The following is a 20574-nucleotide window of genomic DNA, read 5'->3' as shown; positions in this document are numbered from 1 at the left end:
ACATTACACTACATATTCACTCCTAACGTTTGTAGTCGTTTTCGATGCCTATCAATATGGAGTTCAAACATGGCGGTGCTATCATGACATTCAATAATGGCGAGCTTTCATGGCTTTGACGATGCACCTTAAAATAACATACTACAGTAGTAGTCTAGAATTTTATAATGTTCATTCGAAAAATTGGATGGACCAGCACGTGGTTAAGAGTGGCAAGGGCTTGACACGAGTTGTCAAGTGCAAATACTGCAATCATACTTTGCCAAACACCACTGCCCGATGGACATCCCACCTCAAAAACTGCATCTTAGCCCCGGAGGGTTTCACATTTGAACCCAAGCGGCAGCGAGTGGCCATCGCCCGAAATGACTCCCAAAGCTCCAGTGTCGTAGTTCAAAGCAGCTTGGTGGGGACATCCACGTTGAGAAGTTATGTACCAAACTGGGTGGATCGAGTGTCAAAGGCTGAGAAAAACAAGTTGGACAGTGCCTTTGCCAACATCATCTTTTCGACGGGAGTCCCGTTCCGATTTGCCGACAGTCCAGCTTTGGCTACCTTTGTGCACTTGGCCCGTCCAGCATACACGCCGCTGTCAGCGAAGTTGATAGCCGGGCCGCTGTTGGACAGGGCCCATGCTCAGATGGAGAATTCCATGAGCGCTTTCATGGACAACCAGCCCATTGTCAGCTTGGTATCCGATGGGTGGACATCAATGCGAAACGATCACATGGTAAACTTTGTCGCCGTTTTCCCTTTGAAAACAGCTAGACCAGTGTTGTGAAAGCCATCGCGACGGACGACATTTCGCAAATCGGTGTCAACACTGCTGCAGAGCTCGACCGTGCTATTGTGTCCATCGGGGTTTCCAAAGTGGGAAGTGTTGTGACGGACAACGCCGCGTGTATGAAGAGTGCCTGGAAAATCCTGGAACAGAAGTACCCTAGTTTGATCTGCAACGGTTGCGCTGCTCATGCAGTGAATTTGTTGATAAAAGATGTGTGCAAGTTGGAGGTGTTTGCGAACGCACTGGAGCGTGCCTGGGACGTGACTTCTTTTGTCAAAGTCCGCAATGCTTTGACGAAACGATTTGAACGCATCCAGGAAACGCTGTTGGTCGACGGGGAAATTTTCTCCAAACGCGCACTGTCCTCCGTGGTGGCTACACGATGGTACACCCACTACAACTGTATTGCCCGCGTCCTCGATAATCGCAAAGTCCTAGCTCAGCTCGCCAACACGGCCTTATTCCAAGACCTCAAGGTCACGTCAGGTTCTCGGGTGAAGAAGGCTGCATTTGTGGATGCTATCACCGACGCAACGTTTTGGTCGAATTTGCAGTCGATGGAAACGACGTTGCGACCAACTTGCAGCATCATCGGCAAGTTCGAGGGTGACACTTGTTGTTTGTCCGACGTGTATCGCTTGTTTCTCGAGTTTCGGGCGCATTGGAGTACCAGTGACGAGTTGACAGAACTGTTGCTAGACCAGTGGGCCTTTATTCACACGGAGTCCATGGGGTTTGCGTATTTTCTGGATCCAACAACCCGAGCTGGTGAGGGGATGTTCGAGGATGACCTGTATGATAACGCCCGTCTGCTACAAGAATTTGTTCTTGTCAAACAACAAATCAGCTCAAATGTCGACGCTGTCCGGACAGAGTTGGCAAATTTTGTCGATGCCATGAAGAATCCGTCGGACAAGGCAAAATTCTTCACCGAACAATGCGCCACACCCATCACATATTGGCACCAAGTGGGCTCAACGATGTTTCCCATCCTGTGTGCAGTGGCTCGGATTGTGTTCAGTGTTCCAACGTCTCAAGCAGCCTCAGAACTTGTTTGGAGCATTTATGACTTCATTTTGACCAAGCGGCGAAACCGGTTAAGTCCAGCGAAGGTTACGAAGTTGGTACAGTTGTATATGAATGCAGATTTGTCCCGAGGCAGTTTGGTCAGTGTAATGATGGGCCAAGAACGCGATGCGGGCGAAAGTGACGATGAAACCAAGACTTAGACTAGTACTGTATTCATTAATTACTACTTAATCCAATTCGCATATTTTCGAAGCACAATTCTTAAAGTCTAGTCTACCAAGGCAAAGGATAACCTCTGTACTCCATCAACAAGCACTCCGTTAACCCATTGCCTCGGTCTATTCCCTGGATTGGACTTTGCCACAGTGGAACCGAGGCGTAGGATGGAGTAGTTGACGGCCTTGATAGCCCCCCGCAAGCGGGTTTAAGACGAAGGCTGTGATATTCGATGCAAATTGGATAATGATGTGATAATGTTGATTTTCACGGACGTGACGAGAATGATAGGATATGACAAGGAAGAAGGAAGATGTGATATGACTTGGCGCCTTCATTATTCTTCACAACGGAGGGATGTCATAGCACATCACACAAAATTGCCAGAATGCATAAATAATTCATTTTGAGAGAGGAAACACGTGACGTAAGGTAAATGTGTACTCTTTGTACTGTAGGTGTACTGTACAACAACACAGTACGCATTCAGGTGAACCCTAGTGCCGACCCGCCACGAAAACGAATCAATCACCATGGTAAGAATTGGAATGTGTTTGCTCGTGTTGCGTTGGTATGTATGTGATGTATGGTGTCATAACCACCCTATAGCTGGCGAATCTGGTGGATTGTGTGGGACTGTGCTGCGCGATGGGAAGGCCAGAGCGACGATACTCAAGAAGTCGATGTTGTGGCGCAATGGAAGCGCGCCTGCTTGCAGGAGGTCTGGGTTCAATTCCCAGCAACGTCAATCCCACCATGCACGCGAATACACGACGCCAGGTAGCCATTTATGTCTGAATGTGTTAACTCCAATTCGATGCGCGTTAAATACTGTGTGCTCCTCGCTAGTACTGTGTTTGGAGCATGTTATATATTTTGAGCGACACGTTAATATGGGTATGATATAAAATGAGCTAATGTACACCAATCTTGAAACTAACGTAAAAGTCCAATTAAAGGTGCTCGATTCAAGTTAAGGTGCACGCGAATTAGCCAATCAATTCCAACAAAGGCAATTTTTAACCTAACCGCCCAAAAAGTATGCAAATGGGTATACAAAGACTAAGCTTAAAATGGTGCACCTTAAATTGGACGGCTTGTTTTAAGCTGTTTCTGGACAAATTAACGTTATAACAGGAATCTTATCGCATTCATAACTCCCGAATAGGCCTGGATTTTAGCTTCATATAAAATATTATAGAATTATAATCTATTAATAATACCTACGAGTCGAGTTACATGCCGTCCAAGGCAGCGTCTCGGAAAAAGTGTTCTTAAATTGGACTTTTACGTTACCTCAACCTTGGATCGTGACTGCTGGGATCCTTTACGTCTGGGCATACTTCCGTGACACTTTTTAAGGACTTTCGATGGAGGCCATCCTGAACTCAAAATTGCTATTATATTAGTGTTTTAAAGTCACATCACATAACTTAGTTTGTTTGACTTGAGATTGTATACATTAAACCATTAGTTTTAAAGCAAATTGGTCTTGAACACTAAAAATATTGATAGGCTGAAAGGGGTTCCGAGCCACTTTATCCGGATTAATGCTACTCAATTACTAGTATTGCTTATCCAAACAATAATCCAGTCCGCGACATTCATTTAAAACATTTCGTTTTTTACGGATAACTTCGACAAAAGCGCTCGGATTAAGCTCAAATTAGCACCAAAATATCGGCTTGATTGGCGCGATCTAATGGCGCCTCTATCAGGTCAACATTGAACTCGTCACTTTCACTTTCGAGCGACACCCACAGGTACGCCGACATATCTAACCGACGTGTAATCACTTCCAACAACCTTTGCTTGACCATCGTAGCCGACAACAAGTCCAAGGGACCATCCTTGTCTGCCCGGGAGAGGGCATTCATCGATGCACTACGCGGCGAAGGTTTGGCCGTCAAGGTGATTGTCGAGAGGCTTGGACGGTCGCGCGGGGTCATCTATAGCTACATGCGTGACCCAGAGGCCTATGGAACTCGTAGCAAGGGTAGTGTGTCTAAGGTTTTGAATGATTGACTTCGTAGTCGAATTTTGAACGAGGCATCCAAGACAGGATGCTCGTCCCGCATGTTCAACGAGGCGATTCCGGTTGACCTGAGTGTTCGCACCTATCAACGCATCCTCCAGAAGTGCCAGCACCTCAAGTATGTGAAGCGAAAGCATTCCCCGTCCCTACTTCCCCGCCAGATGGTTGCCAGAATGGAGCACCCGACCCGGAATGTCCTGAAGCCCCCCAAGTGGAGCCGGATCATTTGGTCCGATGAGAAAAAATTCAACTTGGACGGACCAGACTATTGGCACGATCTACGGCGCGAGAAGGACACGTACTTTACGCGGAATTCTGGTGGTGCCAGTGTCATGGTGTGGGGTGGATTTTCCGGCCGCGGTTGCACCCAGTTGGCATTCTTGCAAGGCCGCCAGAACGCCGATGCCTACCAAGACACATTCGGCAACTATCTCTTTCCGTTTGGGCACCAGCACTATGGCCCCTCGTTCACCTTGATGCAAGGTGGCGCAAGCATTCACACGGTTTTTCTAGCGGAGCAGTCGGTGACACTTTTCAACCACCCATCCCTTTCGCCCGACCTCAATCCAATCGAAAACATTTGGGGGTGGCTGGCGCGCAAGGTCAACCCCAATGGAAAGCAGTACCAAAGCGTTTCCGAGCTTCAAAGCGCGATTTCTGCTTCCTGGGACTCTATTGACCGCCGATACTTGGAAAAGTTGATTAAGTCCATGCCAAAGCGATGTTTGCAAGTGGTTGCTGCCAAAGGTGGAAAGACGAAGTACTAGCGTTCTTTATGTTGTCTAACAATTGAATCTTGGTACATTTTTGACGAGTTAAATGTTGTGTTCATAAGTGACTGTCGCACCCCAAAAGCAGTTTTCCCGCGATTACTCGGTCAAATCGGCGCCATTAGATCGAGCCAATCAAGGCCGATGTTTTGGTGCTAATTTGAGCTTAATCTGAGCGCTTTTGGCGAAGTTATCCGTAAAAAACGAAATGTTTTAAATGAATGTCGCGGACTGTAAAGTACTACTTCGATGTACTTCAATTACCTCACCATTTTGCGAAATTGGCCGCTTGCGCCGAATTGTACCTTCCGACGACATGAGCTTGCGCTCAATTGTTTCACGACGATGTTCTTGAGTTTTCTTCTTTGCATGTGCTGCTGCTACCTATTTTTGGACCAACACCTTCTTCTTGACTTTGAGTTCTGCTTCGCGTTCCACCTTCTTGGTCTTTTTCGGCCACTTCGTCGCGATTTCTTCGGAGGTCATAAGGCAACCACCGTGAACCCAAACGTCATCGCTGTTGGAGCACTTATTCGCTCTGTGAATTCTTGGATCAGGCTATCGTTGATGCACAGGACCCTGGCAACATCAATGTCAATCCCTTGAGTTCGCAGAAGTACAATAACTCTTGTTTCAACTGGTACCGTCGCTTGCATCTTTGTCCGTGAGGACTTGGTGCCAGGCTTGTCCCCAGGAATCTTGGATGTCATGACATCGAGCGACAACGGGTAAATGCCCGTCATCTCGAACCACTGACAATGTACGTTCTTGTAAGAAATTCGGCCAACGCCGTTGATGCCACAGCCACCATGTCACTGATCACGGCAAACCGAGAGTTCTCCACGCAAAAACGTACCAACCCAACGTCCAGAAGACGTTTGAAATGGCAAAACACAGAGACGTCCAGCGGCTGCAAGATGTGGGAGGTGTGGGCGGGCAAAGCATACAGCATTGCTTGACGAAAGTGATTGAAGGGGAGGTGTCGGGTACATGGTGCTCATGTTGGCTGTTCTCAATGCACCCACGAATAAAGTTGACTAGCTCGTCACGGATGAAGCATTGGTCGTGCAGGGTGCGCTCGTTGACGGCTGCAATGATTCCACGGACTTCACCATCTGTCAGAACGGGGTCAGGTCCATTGCCGCGTGAGGCTGAACCGTAGCGTTGACACGCCGCTACAGCATCATACGATCAAAGCCAAAGAGCACGGCAGCTGCTCTGGTGGACATCTGGTTGGAGTTGACAGCGCGTATGGTGTCGTTGATTCGACTGCGGTCATGGAGTTCCATCTCCGTCCGTGGCTATTGTGGTGGGTGAGCGGCAAGGGGATGGTGGGTGGGTAGGCGCGACAGCGATGTTTGGCAAATGAGGTGTCATTTGCACTAGAATGATTTCGCGGGCATATTGCAAACTCAACATTCGCCCGTAGCATTCATCAGTCATTGAGAGTTTTATTATATTTCAGAGGTATTGTATATTGTTGATTGGATAAATCGAGTGATTTTGCTAAGTAAATTTACCTCTGAGAAAATCACTGTGCGTGTCACACAAAGAAATTTGTTCCAGAAATTTCGTCGTCAGTACTCCGCACAGAGACAACAAAATTCGCTGTGAGAAACAGTGACCATTGGACAATGGAAGAGGATACCGAGTCCGAGGTGCAGGCTAGCCAACGACACAAAACTGAATTCCGCTTTAAGGGTTGCACGGATGTTGAGTTGCTGAAGGAGATCATACACGTGCGGCCCTACGAAGCACCCCACGGAGAGGTCCACAAGGGATGGACGGAAGTAACAGAGCATCTCCAGCGCCTCTGTGGAGATGGAATCACAGTCAACGCCACGCGAAAACGATTTGACGACCTGATGACGGCGTTTCACGCCGACACTATGGCCGCGCTCCGCGCATCTGGGACGGACGAAGAGTACGAGGAACGCGAGCAGCTACTCCAGGATATCCACGACTTGGTATGACTCGTCATCCAAGACGGTGTTAATCGTTCTCCTACTTGTTTAGGTTGATGCTGCATCGATTCGAAAGCAGACGGACAAGGAAGAAAAGGCAAAACAGAACGAGCGACGCGAAACGAATGGCGAGAAGATTCGCGACGCGGCGATGTCAACCATGAAAAGGTAGTCGTTGGAGGCGGTCGAAGTTGATGGGTGCGAGGACGCGCCACCAAGCAAGAGACAGAGCCGCAGCAGTTCACAGAGGGTGGCGGAGGTGGGTGTAGTTCTTACTTCTCTGGTCGAGATGGTGGCCAAAGCCAACGAAGTCAAGGCCGAAGAGGTCCGAGCACAGCATGAGAACAACATGCTTGCCCAACAAATGTTGGAATTGGATGAGAAGCGATACGAACTCGACAAAGCGGAGCGTGAGGCGAGGTTTGCCTTAGAGCGACGTGAACGGGAGGCTCAGTTAGAGTTTCTACACGGAACTCTTGAAGTGCTGAAATCTTTAGTTACCAAAAATTGAAGTTGTCTCTCATGTTGAAATGGTTAACATATCTTATGAGCTCAGTTTATTCTGTCTAGCGACCCTTGGCGTAAAGATATTTTTCGGCACTTGGGGGGCGTAAACCGAAGTAGTCTGAAACTTGGTTTCCGCCTTTAATGCAAGTATGAAGATTTGTCATATCGCTTCGTGTCAGTCACCAGTACATCCAACAAAACGGCAAGAATTTTGCTTCGCTCAAGCAAGTAGCATCGTGTCGGGACCCTGGTCCAGGGCCATATAAATGGACGATGATGCCATCAGGGGTTGTGATTGATTGGAACTTCAATGCATGCTTTCTCTACAAGTAGAAATGATCAATTTGCATTCGTACGCCTGCGAGGTTTATCCTTATGTACCTTGTGGCCATTGTATGCTGTCTTTTGGACACCTTTACCGGGACGGCAAATGCCACGGACCGTGCGATCAATGAAACCGATGCAGCAATCAAGAGAGGTCCCGCTGCTGTCGTGTATTGCTGAAGCACATTTTTCCATCCATGATGCGCCGAGGCGGTCTTTTTCCCATCGGAGTAGATGCTTGAAGCGATCGTAGATGTGGTACATGACTCCGTTTGAAAGTACCGAGAGAGATTCTCGGCTGCGGCCAAAGAGCAAGTTCATGGTCCCGAGGCGGTGAGGCCACGCCAAACGGTTGAGCAGAATGCAGAGAGCCTCCACAGCACAGGCATTATAGCGCTGGGGTGTGATCATCGGGTCGGGTATTTCAAGCAACGCCACAAGCAGTTCAATCTCAGCTTTGCTGAACCGGAAATGGAACTCACACGTGGCATCAGTTTGTCCCATTAGGTTAAACCTGCCTCGAGGAATTTGTATCGCCCTCGTGTTCGGCTCAGAAGTATCGAGGAGCAGCGCTACTGCTGTCAGCAGTATGCTTCCTTCGTCCATGGGAGGCGAGTGCAGCTCACAGGTAAATTTACTTTGGCAAAAACATTTCGCACAGCACTTTTTCCTGTGATATTTTCTCGAAATTTCACAGTGAAAACTGCAACAGCAAAATCACTCTAATATAAGCCAATAAGGTTAGTGGCATGGAACCAAGTACGTTGTTCCCTAACCACGGTGGCACCTATTACTCCGTAACCGAGCTACAGTCAGTCCACACACACTCGTGCACCTCCATGGCAAAACCATCCGAGCGTCAACTAGCCATGTTGCCCGCACTTGTTAATTTGGTACGGACCAACACTGGAATTTCCAGACGCGATCTTGTTGCTACCGTCCAAGTCCTGGAGGTGTGAATTTGGAGCTAAAAAGGTCGGTTGTCTACCGTGTGAAAGATGCAGTCGTCCAGACCGATGTGGCCGATGTCGCAAGTTCAACTGCAACATTAGAGAGGTTTTGCAAGTGTCCGTTCGCGGTCGCGTTCTGCTCCGAACCATGCTTTTTGTGTCAGATGCAGTTTGAACGGAATATCAAACAAAGTTGTTTTGCACGAATGCGTTCGCGTTCTGCTCACAAATATCCGTATAAGTAAATATTATTCGGATATTCATTCAAGGCAGGAAATCACTTTGTCAGCGATGGTGCTCACGCAGTCGGAGCTGTCCTCGCTTGCCCCCTTCGTAAAAACAACGACACAGCGACGTCGTTTCTTAGTGCTATGTGCGTTAAGCTACGTTGAGCGCCCAGTTATCCCAGTCATCCGGTACAATCTCAATGTTCTTGATTGGCCAATAACTACCAATCATATGAAGTTATCACGGAGCAGACCGGACTGCCAGTCCGTGAGATGTACACTTCAAGCGGATTGGCAATCAGATTTAAGAGTACGCGTTCGCGTTCCATATGAGGTTTAACAGGTCGACTTCCGGTTTTGGCAGCAAAGTGGAACGCGAACGCGAACGGACACTTGCAAAACCTCTCTATTACCTTCCATATTGTTGGCGTTTGAACGAGCCAATCCTGGGTCGCGTGTGGATTTCGAGCTGACACCCATGGTCGGTTTTATCGGGCTTTTGTGTGCGGAAAAGTGTACGCTGATGCCCACCACGCTAACTTGAAGCTCGTTGGGTCCGATGGCGCACACTTCAAACACAAGGATTACAACGGGGTGTTTATCAATCTGGTCGGTCGCGACGGCAACGGGAAAAACGTCCCCATCACCCTCGGTGTTGTGGCCAAGGAAACCAGTGATAACTATCACTGGTTTTTCCTAAACTGCATCCAAGCTGGGGCCAACTTGGCTGAGTGCGCCACGTTTGTTGACCGCGGAAAATCGCAATTTGCTTCCGACGTTTTGTCCCGAACGGGTCAGCAAGTGTGTTTGAAGTTCTGCACCCGGCATATCATTGGCAATCTCAAAAGCAAGTTTGGCCTTGCTGGCCAAATATTTGAGCATTGTGTGTGGAGACTCCAAGCCAGTGAAACTGTGTCGGCATATGACGGGTGTCTGGATCGCATTGTGAGCTTGTTTGGTGCACCTGTGGCTACGTACTTGAGGTCGATTGAGCCTGTAAAGTGGGTAGTGTACGCCAACATGCTTTCGTCGACTGACCCAAGCCGCAGACGCCTGTACAACTGCAGGACAACGAATTTCGTTGAATCCGACAACAACAAAGCGCTTCCGAAGAAGTGCAGGCAGTCCTTACCAGCCCAGGCGGTGCTAATCTCAATGGACGAGTGTGCCAGGGACGTAGCGAACAGAAGTAAACTGGCGCAAGAGTGGGCGGTGGAGGGACTCGTTGTCACACCCTATGCGTCTGGCAAAGTTGAAGTCGAGAAGTCGTTGGCACCCTCGTACAAGGTTATCCAATCAAGTGACGACGTGTTTTACGTATACCACTCATCACGGGAGTCCAAAAAACGCAAAGTGGTTATGAGTGAACTGTTGTGCACTTGTGTAGAACGAGACTAAACCGGGCTGCCCTGCCGCCACTTAATTCGGGTGTTGATGGAGACTGACAACATGGCTCAACTCCTTGAAGCCTACGACCGTGCATACAGTGTGGCAGAGTACTGTATTGCATACCTGGGCCGTACATCTGCCTGTTTACGAGGATATTGTATCCGACGCAAAAGTCAAGACACCTCCACTCTATCGATAAGTTGACCGACCAATGAAACGCCGCATTGCAAGTCGAGGGGAAACACATCAGGGCAAAACGTATAAATGCCACAAGTGTAACGCAACAGACCACAACAGTACAACATGCACCAAACACAGTACAAGCAAGGAGCACACAGTACCGGCCATCCCCTCCGGCTCATCGTACACCGGCTTCCAACGAGCAGTAGTGTTCAATGTTGTAGATATTATGCACGCATACAACGCAAATGAGCAAATAGACGAGTTGGATACAATAGTAGAACTGTAATGAAGGCGAAGAAATCCAATAATCAAGCAGCACAACAATAATACATTCAACGCGCATCGAATTGGAGTTTACACATTCAGACATAAATGGCATTCGCGAAGGATCAACAGGTACCAGTACGGTACCGCTTACTATGTGCCTACCTTGCGTCGTGCAATCGCGTGCATGGTGGGATTGACGTTGCTGGGAATTGAACCCAGACCTCCTGCAAGCAGGCGCGCTTCCATTGCGCCACAACATCGACTTCTTGAGTGTCGTCGCTCTGGCCTTCCCGTCGCGCAGCACAGTCCTACATAATCCACCAGATTCGCCAGCTAAAAAGTGGTTACGACACCATACATCACATACATACCAACACAACACGAGCAAACACATTCCAATTCTTACCATGGTGATTGATTCGTTTTCGTGGCGGGTCGGCACATCTGCGACGGGTCGGTGGTGGGCTGACTGCACAGCGACGACAGAACTCGAGCACACCGTTAGGTTAATGTTATGGAAGGATGATCGTGCTCACCGATGTTCCAGCTTGTGCTTGGTCCATGCCTGCGTTCTGGCGGCGGCACGGTCTGTCATCGACTGTCGAAATTCTGGAATGGCAATGGAAACGGCGTCATAGGTTTGTTTAACCAAGTAGCTCAATTATTTTTATCCAATGAAAACTACTTGGACGATTTGGAATAAATTTATTCCAATGTTCAACTTGAACGATCATGATAAAATTTGGGCTTGTTCAGGTTATTTCCGGTATATTTCGTCCGACGCACAACTGATTCACGCCATCTCCGTTCGCCAAGCAATAGATATATTTCGTCCAGGCCCTACATCGTTGTTGCATATTTCGTCTTATGTCTGGTAAATGTCACCCCATAGCCGGTACATTTCACACGTTGTTCAATATATTTCAAATGATGTTTCATCTATTTCGATTTTAGACGCAAATCAATTAAATCGCACTTGGTGGATAGCGTTTTAAACTTTAGCTTGAGTTGTTCTACGATCTTGCCTAAAACGTGGGTGACATGGAAGTTAGAGCCTGATGAAGCAGTGCCTTGGTTTGCTTGAATTGCTTCTAAAATCGAAATACACGGAACATCATTTTTTATATATATTGAACAACATGTGAAATATACTACTAATCTGGCGCACAATAGTTGTCACATCCAACTTCTCATTTGCGGAATTTTTCTAAAAATACGATTTAGCGCGTGCTAATTGGTGCATTGGAAAGCGCAAGACATCAGTCTTGGTTGGCCTATTTCTGCGCTTTCTAGATCGTTTTTGCTGAAAAGTTATGGTGGGATAAAGGAGGCGGGTCAGTCGGGCCCAGGGGCTTAAGACCCGCTGCGCATTCAATTTACAATTTGACATCAACCAAACACTGCATACTTTGTCCTACACACCTACCTATGCCACTTAACATGCTGCTTTGTCGCTTGTTGCGACCGAAACCTGCTGTCCCACACCGAGGCAAGAGGCTCTGTCCCCATAGCAGCGACGTGCGGGTTACGAAATGCTCCTTGAGGTGTCGTCACATGGATACCTGCCACGTCGAACCATCCTCGACACGGCCAAGAAGTTTGACTGAAATCTGCGTACGATTCCACGCCTCGGGGCGCGTGGACAAGAGTCGCAGGACCATGGCCAAGGCGCTGCTGATGTTGCATAAAAATGCGAGGTATGAACTGTCAAAATTTATTTTCTATTCATTTCATCTGGTATATAATTCTAAAAACAATTGATTTCAGGCAATTCTGGACTTAAGAAGATCAGTTGCGAAACCTCTCTATTGTCGTCCAGTTATGTATCACAAGATAACAAGATCACAGTAGCAGACAACGAAAGCGACCCCACCATCGAACACCTCAACCGCTGAGGTGTTCGATGGCGGTACACCTGCTCACGGACGGTGAGCGGTGCGCCAAGCAGATACTTCTACGATAGCGATTCTGCCCAGAATTCGAGGTCTCTATTTTAAACGTTCGTGCGAGGAAATTGAAGCTGCGATTGACTACGTTGTCGTTCAAGTCAGGCATCTCTCGACGAAGGATTGGTGGGCACATGAAGCAAACTGCAAGGTTGAACAGATTGAAGGCAAGGTCAAATTATATCAAGCCATTCCTCGTGAATTGTTCACAGCACTTTCTAAACAGACCCCATCCACCGACATGAAACCCTCCACGTCCCCATCATCACAACATCATACGAGGTACTATCGCGTATCAAGTATGGGCAAGAGTAATCTATTACACAAGTACATTGGACGACCTCGCGCGCATATTGAACGGTGCCTGCTGCCGGCCCACCGAGGTATGATGCTCGTGAACCAGCCTACAGACTATGAGGACCTTTAGCTGTCCTTCACGCCGGTGGCGTTTACGAGTAGACTGGTCGTCAAGAAAGTCCAGGCATCGCTTGGCCATGGCGAACGCCTCCACAGCATCGAATTCAGTAGGATCTGATCTCAACTTTCGTCCTGCTGACAGCTCGTATTGGGCTTGCATTTTGTCCATCAGCATATTCCATGCTGAGAACGCCACTTGACGGTGATGGCAGGTCAATGGGCAGAAGTTTACGGTATGATCTCACACGGATGCTAGGATTTCCAAGCCACCACAGCCGCCACGCAGTGCAACGTCGACGCTCGGCAAAACAAACGACTCAGGTACTTGACGAAATGTGCCACCCCATTCAAATGGCTGATTGGTTGGGTTTGTACTGGAATTTCCAGGGGCAGCGGTTTGACTTTGAGTTGGAGGGGCTACCGTTGTCGATAAAGCTTATATCAACGTTGCTTTCAGGACTTCTTTTGTTATTTTGCCCGCACCAATACCTTTTTCTTCCAAGATGGTAGACAACCCGTTCAAAACAAGTTGTGGAATTGAAAGAATCGCGCTGTTGTTTCTTTCAAGCCTGGTATTATTTGGTATATACCTATAAAATAATGTGAGAATAGGGTATTTTAAATTACGTACTTCCACATGAGGAGGAATTCCACTTGCTTGAATAAACTGACAGTCATCGACAGCATCGAGTCACTTTTACAAAATCATATTGATTTGGGCAGTTATTGAAATAGCAAGTATAAGTGACCTTTTTAATGTATATAAAATGGTACGCATGAATTTTCGGATGTTTATGTTTATGCAGGTTAATTATCACTGTCGCTGCTGCTTCGCGCTGATGAGTCCTCATCGGACTCAAATGCATCAATTTCTTTGAGGTGGTCATGAAGTTTCTGTAACTTCTCCTCCGACACTTTAATGCAACCACTGAAAGAGCTGGCTTTCAACACATCGAACGCTTCTTGAAGGCGTGCTTTCACTTCTAACAACCCTGTACCATCAGTGTACTTGTGACCCAGGTGGCCTTTCACAATGGCCGAAACCAATTCGATGGGCTGCAGATCGGAGTGGTGTGGTGGGGTGTAGACTACAGTATGCCCTTTCTCGGTGGCCATTTGCACGATTGCTGGCTTGATCGTTGCCTTATGGTCGCTGAAGTGCTGCCACAAGATGCTCTTGAACGCCTTCTCATCCACTGCAATTCCATATGTACGGCACGCATCCAGAAGGACCTTCTTGCTCTGGCGACTTGTTGGTGTGCCAATCGGGAGGCCCTTATGGTACTTGGCGTTGTCCATGACGATGTAGGCGTTCGTCACAGAAAACGCATCCAATTCGTCCAACAGCTGCTTGAACCACTTGACAAAGTAGTCGTGGTTAAACATGCCGTGGTAGTCTTTCGTCTCTTTGGCTTGCCACCTCGAAAGATGTCCAGCGCGAGCACTCGGCAATCCATTGTGCTTGAATCCTGGATCCCAACGATGAAACAATACCTACTACCCTTGTACTTCTCGTTGGTTTGGACGTCGGCCGAATCAGACGTGTCGTACAAACTGTCGTGGTGGCGTTTGTAGTGTTGGTGGATGAACGATTCGTCCATGTACACAATGTTCGGCTTGTTGGTGGCGGTGATGAGCGGTTGTGTCAGTTGGACGTAGGTGTCGCGTGCCAGTACGTTGGCCTTTGACAACTGGTATGTCGACGAGCTTGGCTTGTTTCCCTGTATCCGCGGCGCTTAAGGAAGCGTTGGACAGCCCTGGTTGCAGTCAGAGTTTCGTTCTTGTTGTCCATTATGACTGCCAAAATTACCATTTCGTTGAGATATGGGTGAATATGATCACTTTGCGGACACGTTCGGACAATTTCAGTCGGACATACTTGGCATTTGTATTGGACTTAAGGGGAACATATTTTGTCCGAATGAAAGTGTCCGAACGGAATATGCTCGGACATACTTGTGTATTGTATTAACCCGCATAAGAACGATCAGCTTTACAGTAGCGAGGGACGACAGAGCATTCGCCTACAAAATTGCGCACACCGCAGCGTAGCGGAGGTCGTGTGTATAATTTTGTGCAGGCGGTGCCTTGGCGAGGAGTGAGCCCCAATCGTGCACTTCACCGAATGTCCAATCGATTCCTCTTGTCGGGAAAAGCGGCAGGTAGGCCGCAGGCCGTGCCGCTACCCGGACAAGGCCTGTGGTACAACTTTGTGCATTTAATGCGTAAATTCGGTTAAGTGCGTGTCCGAAGCACGTATCCAGCAAATATTTGTCCGAGTCGTTATGGTATGGCATCACATCAACAGCCGTGGTACGTAAGCGTGTCGCACGTCGTCCGCGTACGAACTGTTGCACCAGTTCGATGTTTGCTGTTTTGTGTGGGATCCTTGTTTGATGCGACGAGCGGTTGGCAGCAGGAGTGGCAGCAGTGACAGTGCCAAAATCAGAGTACTCGCGCCATACACCATGTACAATGGAGATGTTCCGACCCGAGCTTCGGCCACCGTCTTGGCCGCATTTTATCGCCGCGGCCCATGTAAAATGCAAGCAGCCGGATAACGAGGCGCTCGTCGCGACTGAGAGTCCGAGCTCTCGCCATCTTCACAAAGTCCATGCAAGCACCGGTTGTATGATCCATTGAATTGAGTCATGAGGAACGTCCTGTCTTGTTATCAATCTTATGAACGTCATGTTGGTTGGCACTCTTATGATTCGAACGCCGTCTATATTTATGATTGACAGTGTATAAATAAAATAGTGATTCATAGTAGTCCGAAAACCTGTATAAGTTAATACCAAACGTTATGTATTGTTACAAGTTATATAGTTGGAAGATGAAATGTGGGTGCTAATATGCCATCGCACAGGAAACTATTCAAAGGGTACAGAGAACCGAGTAGGAACTCGCGCACAGTGGTATTTTGAAATATATGGGGAATTGTATGCGAATGCGCTAGTTGTGATTCCGAGTACGAATTATAATTTTGCAATCAGATCAATCTGATTAATTTTATTATATCCAATCATACAATTTACAAACTTTTTATAAGCATATTATTGGTTATAATATAAAATATGAAAAAAATACTATTGGTTGACGTCGGAATTTATGAATGCTCCATGGAAAAAAAATAGTGTCGTTACCACTGTGCGCGAGTTCCTACTCGGTTCTCTGTATTCAGTTTTGAAGCAATCAAACTATACAGTTGGCTGTGAAATTCGCCATTAAATTTCGCATCTCCTATACAAAACCCCATGTCAATCTGATATCTCTCATAGTGAAAAGTGCAGTAAAGAACTTCAGTCAATGACTGAAATGTAGCCAGGAAAATCAGGAAGCGTTGCAAATTCTCCAACATCCTGGGTTTGTGAAAGTCGAGAGTACACATTCTCGTAGTACAATCTCATGTCCAGATTGACCAGTTCTTTTGGCTCAGTTGGGAGCGCGTCTACTTATAGATCACTTTACACCTGATCTAAGTATGATAAGAACACACCGATGGTCGCTGGTTCAGTCCCAGGTTTCCTCAGGTCCTTGGCATCGACACCAGGAAGCCTAGTTAGGTTCGAGTCAGAACCCTCCCCTTTCAACTGTGAACATGCTGTTGATTTCAACGTATACTGTGGTGGAAGCAGGGTGTTTAAATACACAAAATGGTAGACCATGCTCGCCAACGCCATTTTTAGCAAAGGACGCAATGTGGCCTTCTCATACAGCCCCAGAAACATGACTGTCAACCTTGGCTCCAACAAAGGGTCGCTATTGGCTGGGAAGTGCGGAGGCAACACTGCAAACCGTGACTGTTGACGAAAATCCCCGCCACCACCCGACCCACGTACTGGAGGGCTTTCCCAAACCGATCCTAAAAGTTAAATGATATGTGAATAACTTGTAATCACAAGGATGTGATATACTTTTTGCTTGGATCCAGGAAATACATTCCCAGCAGTGACTTGCGTGTTGCATGCAAAATTGATTCCAAGCGCCAAGAAGCAGCAAACACTTGGCTTAAATTGGTTTGAATAGCAATGGCGCGGATCACGACTGGTGGTTCCTATATCTACATTGACTGTGAATCATATATAATATAATATATATGATCACAGTGTAATTAAAAGTACACTGTCCTCAACTGTGTTTTCGTTTAAAAAAATGTATTGCCAATCGCATCACCTCCCAGGACATGTGATCAAACCTAGTACCGTGTACCCGTTGTTAATTAGTACGTAGTACTCCACAACATGCATGATTTGGAAACGTACCTTATCGCTTCTGTCGACTTTGATAGACACATTAAATTCTAAGTAAGAACAAGGAACAGATGGGCAAATCCTTCATCGTTAAGCAGCAAGGACTTCGAGCAGCGGCCCTCATACGTCGCATACGAAAAGCGGACGCTTTTCCGTGTGTTCGCTGGCACCACTTTGAAGGTCGTTGGCGAGTGTTTTTCTAATTCCTTTTAGTTTTCGTTAGCGCAATGAATACATACACGTAAAACCGACGACAAAACAAGTGCAAATCACAATAATGCAATTGATAATTAACTGCTCTGGAAAAAGTGCGTCTAGGTACAGTAGTTTGCATCACCCTGAAAAATGGATTTTTGTAATTTTCAAAAATAGTACTGTACTTCGAATTTTTAGTTTTGTCACCAACAATGTGTTTCGAAACTTAAATAAAGTATCATATCAAAACAGCGAGCTTCAAATCGAAATAATTTTTGAGAAATGTCAATTTACATCAGGACTGTACTATTAATAGTACTGCGCCGGCATGTTGTTGGCACTACAGTACTGTATGTATACAGTACGTCGCCACCACCTTCATACGACATCCGGTAGTAGTCTGTCATATTATCCGGATTTTATCCATCATCAACCATACCAATAGCGCGTTCCAGGACATTTTCAGAGCAGGTTTCGCCGACCATCATTATTGCCCTCTATCGACACATTTTGAGCCGATTCCTGGCGCCTGTGTCCTCCATTCTTCATCCATCAACGTCGCGCACGATGAAAACGTCGTCCTTGGTTGCTCATGTGCATCACCACCCCGGCACAGACTCCGTTACCCTGAAGTTCTCTTTGAACGGCATCGACCGGCAATTGGTGCGACAGGTGGACGAAGAGCTGAGTCGTGTGCTCGTACGCATCGAGCATCTCGTCAATCCCATGCAGAAGAAACGTGGCTTCAAGTCGTCTACCAAGCAACCCAAACCTTCGGCGACGGCCGTGTCGAAAGCCGCCGCGGTGATCCAATTCAAATCCGCCGACCAAGTCGTGCTTCCAACCACGTTGCGTGTACTCGACACCTTCCTGGCGGCGTCCTACTTAGATATCAACTCGGACACTTACCATATCGTGCACAACAAGCCCCGCGTGAACTCGGTCGCCGTCGTGGCCCTTCATTTCAACTCCATTCCGATCGTTCCATCTGTGGACGCCGACTTTTGCACTCCAGAGCAATGCACTTGGCGCTGGCATCGTGGTGAAGTGCTTGTTGGCTCCAACCATGTTTTCACCCCATCTCTTTGTGACGTTGGCCACGCATTGACCATCACATGCATCCCTCCTCCACCTGCCACCGCATCCACCAATGCCAGTCCTCCTGCTTCCGCCATCATTGTGCACACAGCCGCAGTCCAAGCGTGCCCTGACCGATCCGTGTTTCACTCTCGGCAGGTCTTGGGCCGGACGACCCCTTCCGACCACATCGTTCGACTCATGACGTACAACATCCTGTACGCAAAGTACGCGCGCGCGGACCGCGACTTCAACCGCATGTACCCGTATGCCGCTCCCGGTGTACTTCAAGAAGCTTATCGCATGCCGCTGGTGGCATTAGAAATCCTCGAAAGCCAGCCGCATGTCGTGTGCATGCAAGAGATGGGCGAAACCATTTGCCAGACGTACTTTGAGCCAATGCTCCGGGGGTACGTTGGGCTGTACGCTGGCAAAGTAGGGTCGACCCCCGAAGGGTGTGCGATCTTCGTGCGAACCGACACATTCGACGTGGTTGAGTCCGACTCGGTGGCGTTCGGCGCCGCCGTGGACCTGCTGCCCCCCGCCTCCCCCGTCGCCACCTTCCTCCGCCGGCACCCCCAAGTCGCCACGGCCACCCGCCAAGTGCCATCGATCGGGCAGCTTGTGACGCTGCGGGATAAGCGACAAGGGCACGTCGTGCTCGTGGCCAACACCCACATGTTCTATCGTGCAGACGCCAACATTGTGCGCCTCGTGCAAACCGTGCTGTTTACGGCGGCAATTCAAGCCAAAGTCGCCAAATGGACGAATGCCGAGGCGACGAAGGTGCGCGTGATCGTGGCGGGGGACTTGAACGCGAGGCCGACAACGTCGTCTATCTCGTTCTTGTTAGACGGTCAAGTGGGCAGCGAACACGAGGATGTGAAACTCGCCAGGGCATTCCGGTGGAGGGCGGAGGGGGCGACTGTAGATGAAAGCGACGGAATCACATCAACCACTGCCGTGAACGAGGACGAGGCAGCGATAGTGTTTACCCATGGCCTCACGCTGACCCGCGCCATCGAGACCGAGTTCACCACGTATCTCAAGAACCACGAGTTTACGTTCCAGGACACGTTAGACTACATATTGGTCGACCCGCACTTGTTCAATGTCGTCCAAACATTTCCGCTGTTCACCCACGAACAAGTAGCAGTCGAGCAGTCGCTTCCCTCGACAGTGTTTCCGTCAGATCATGTGTCGCTGATTTGCGACGTCCAGTATACCTAAGAAAAAGCACTATACAGTGCAGTGAATTTGGTTCACGTACTTTTGTCTTTACACAGACTCCCCCCCCCACCACGAATGTATGGGTACTGGCTATGACGAGAGTTCTCATTGGAATGTCAATTACCCCGAACGCCGTAGCTGTCCCAGCAATACATAGACTGGACGACAGCTGTAGCATTCGAATCCATTTGATCCTATTTAATCTTGTACACACTATACTATACAACGAATAATATGTATATGGTTTTGCCCAACCATGTAAATATTATCCTATTTAATCTTGTACACACTATACTATACAACGAATAATATATATATATGGTTTTGCCCAACCATGTATATATTATTCGTTATATAGTATAGTGTGTACAAGATTAAATAGGATCAAATGGATTCGAATGGTATTATATCCAAACGTTTGACCCCAATGCCGAGGGGTCAAACGTTTGGATTGGCAGAAATTTCACATAACATGATTTGATTGGCTCAAGTGGTTCTTTAATCGATTCCCCTAAGGCTCCAGTTTCGAATCGATTTGACAATACCAAAACTACCTTTGTCCTGCCAACTGTCTGTTCCACCATGACAAGGCACTGGTAATAATAGAGACTTTTAGCAAACCCGTAATTTGAAATTACCGAAATCAAACTTCGGGTTACTCACAGCTACGAACTTCGTGAAGGCCAAATTCCGCTCGGAATTTGGCTCAAATATACGAAATCGCATGACCATTCCGTATATTTGAGCGTCAAATTACCGAAATGTCTAAGCCAATCAAAATACATCAAAATGCAATGGGTGGTGGATTGTG

General features: G+C 47.8%; 5 protein-coding genes across 5 annotated transcripts; 3 read left to right on the top strand and 2 right to left on the bottom strand.

The window, feature by feature from the left end:
* Positions 1-5218: 5218 nt before the first annotated feature.
* H257_06153 (hypothetical protein) lies at positions 5219-5786 on the bottom strand (the record flags this gene model as incomplete). Its single annotated transcript, XM_009831273.1, has 3 exons — positions 5219-5392; positions 5479-5586; positions 5691-5786. The coding sequence occupies 3 exons, from the start codon at positions 5784-5786 to the stop codon at positions 5219-5221; spliced, it is 378 nt and encodes a 125-aa protein (XP_009829575.1).
* Positions 5787-6468: 682 nt separating this feature from the next.
* Positions 6469-6970, top strand: H257_06152 (hypothetical protein; the record flags this gene model as incomplete). The annotated part of the gene is made up of 2 exons (XM_009831272.1): positions 6469-6801; positions 6851-6970. The coding sequence occupies 2 exons, from the start codon at positions 6469-6471 to the stop codon at positions 6968-6970; spliced, it is 453 nt and encodes a 150-aa protein (XP_009829574.1).
* A 117-nt stretch (positions 6971-7087) lies between these two features.
* On the top strand, positions 7088-8136 carry H257_06151 (hypothetical protein; the record flags this gene model as incomplete). The annotated part of the gene is made up of 2 exons (XM_009831271.1): positions 7088-7279; positions 7909-8136. The coding sequence occupies 2 exons, from the start codon at positions 7088-7090 to the stop codon at positions 8134-8136; spliced, it is 420 nt and encodes a 139-aa protein (XP_009829573.1).
* Positions 8137-13815: 5679 nt separating this feature from the next.
* Positions 13816-14609, bottom strand: H257_06150 (hypothetical protein; the record flags this gene model as incomplete). The annotated part of the gene is made up of 2 exons (XM_009831270.1): positions 13816-14477; positions 14507-14609. The coding sequence occupies 2 exons, from the start codon at positions 14607-14609 to the stop codon at positions 13816-13818; spliced, it is 765 nt and encodes a 254-aa protein (XP_009829572.1).
* A 3318-nt stretch (positions 14610-17927) lies between these two features.
* Positions 17928-19798, top strand: H257_06149 (hypothetical protein). Its single transcript, XM_009831269.1, has one exon. The coding sequence runs from the start codon at positions 18024-18026 to the stop codon at positions 19761-19763; it is 1740 nt and encodes a 579-aa protein (XP_009829571.1). The 5' UTR covers positions 17928-18023; the 3' UTR covers positions 19764-19798.
* Positions 19799-20574: the final 776 nt, after the last annotated feature.

Source organism: Aphanomyces astaci, assembly GCF_000520075.1.
Source record: "Aphanomyces astaci strain APO3 unplaced genomic scaffold supercont1.12, whole genome shotgun sequence".
NCBI lineage: Eukaryota > Oomycota > Saprolegniomycetes > Saprolegniales > Verrucalvaceae > Aphanomyces > Aphanomyces astaci.
The sequence above is the reverse complement of the archived record's forward strand: the minus strand, read 5'-3'. Positions and strand labels throughout refer to the sequence as shown.

Coding starts and splice junctions, on each gene's coding strand:
- H257_06149 (XM_009831269.1), top strand. CDS start 18,024: ATGAAAACGTCGTCCTTGGTTGCTCATGTGCATCACCACCCCGGCACA.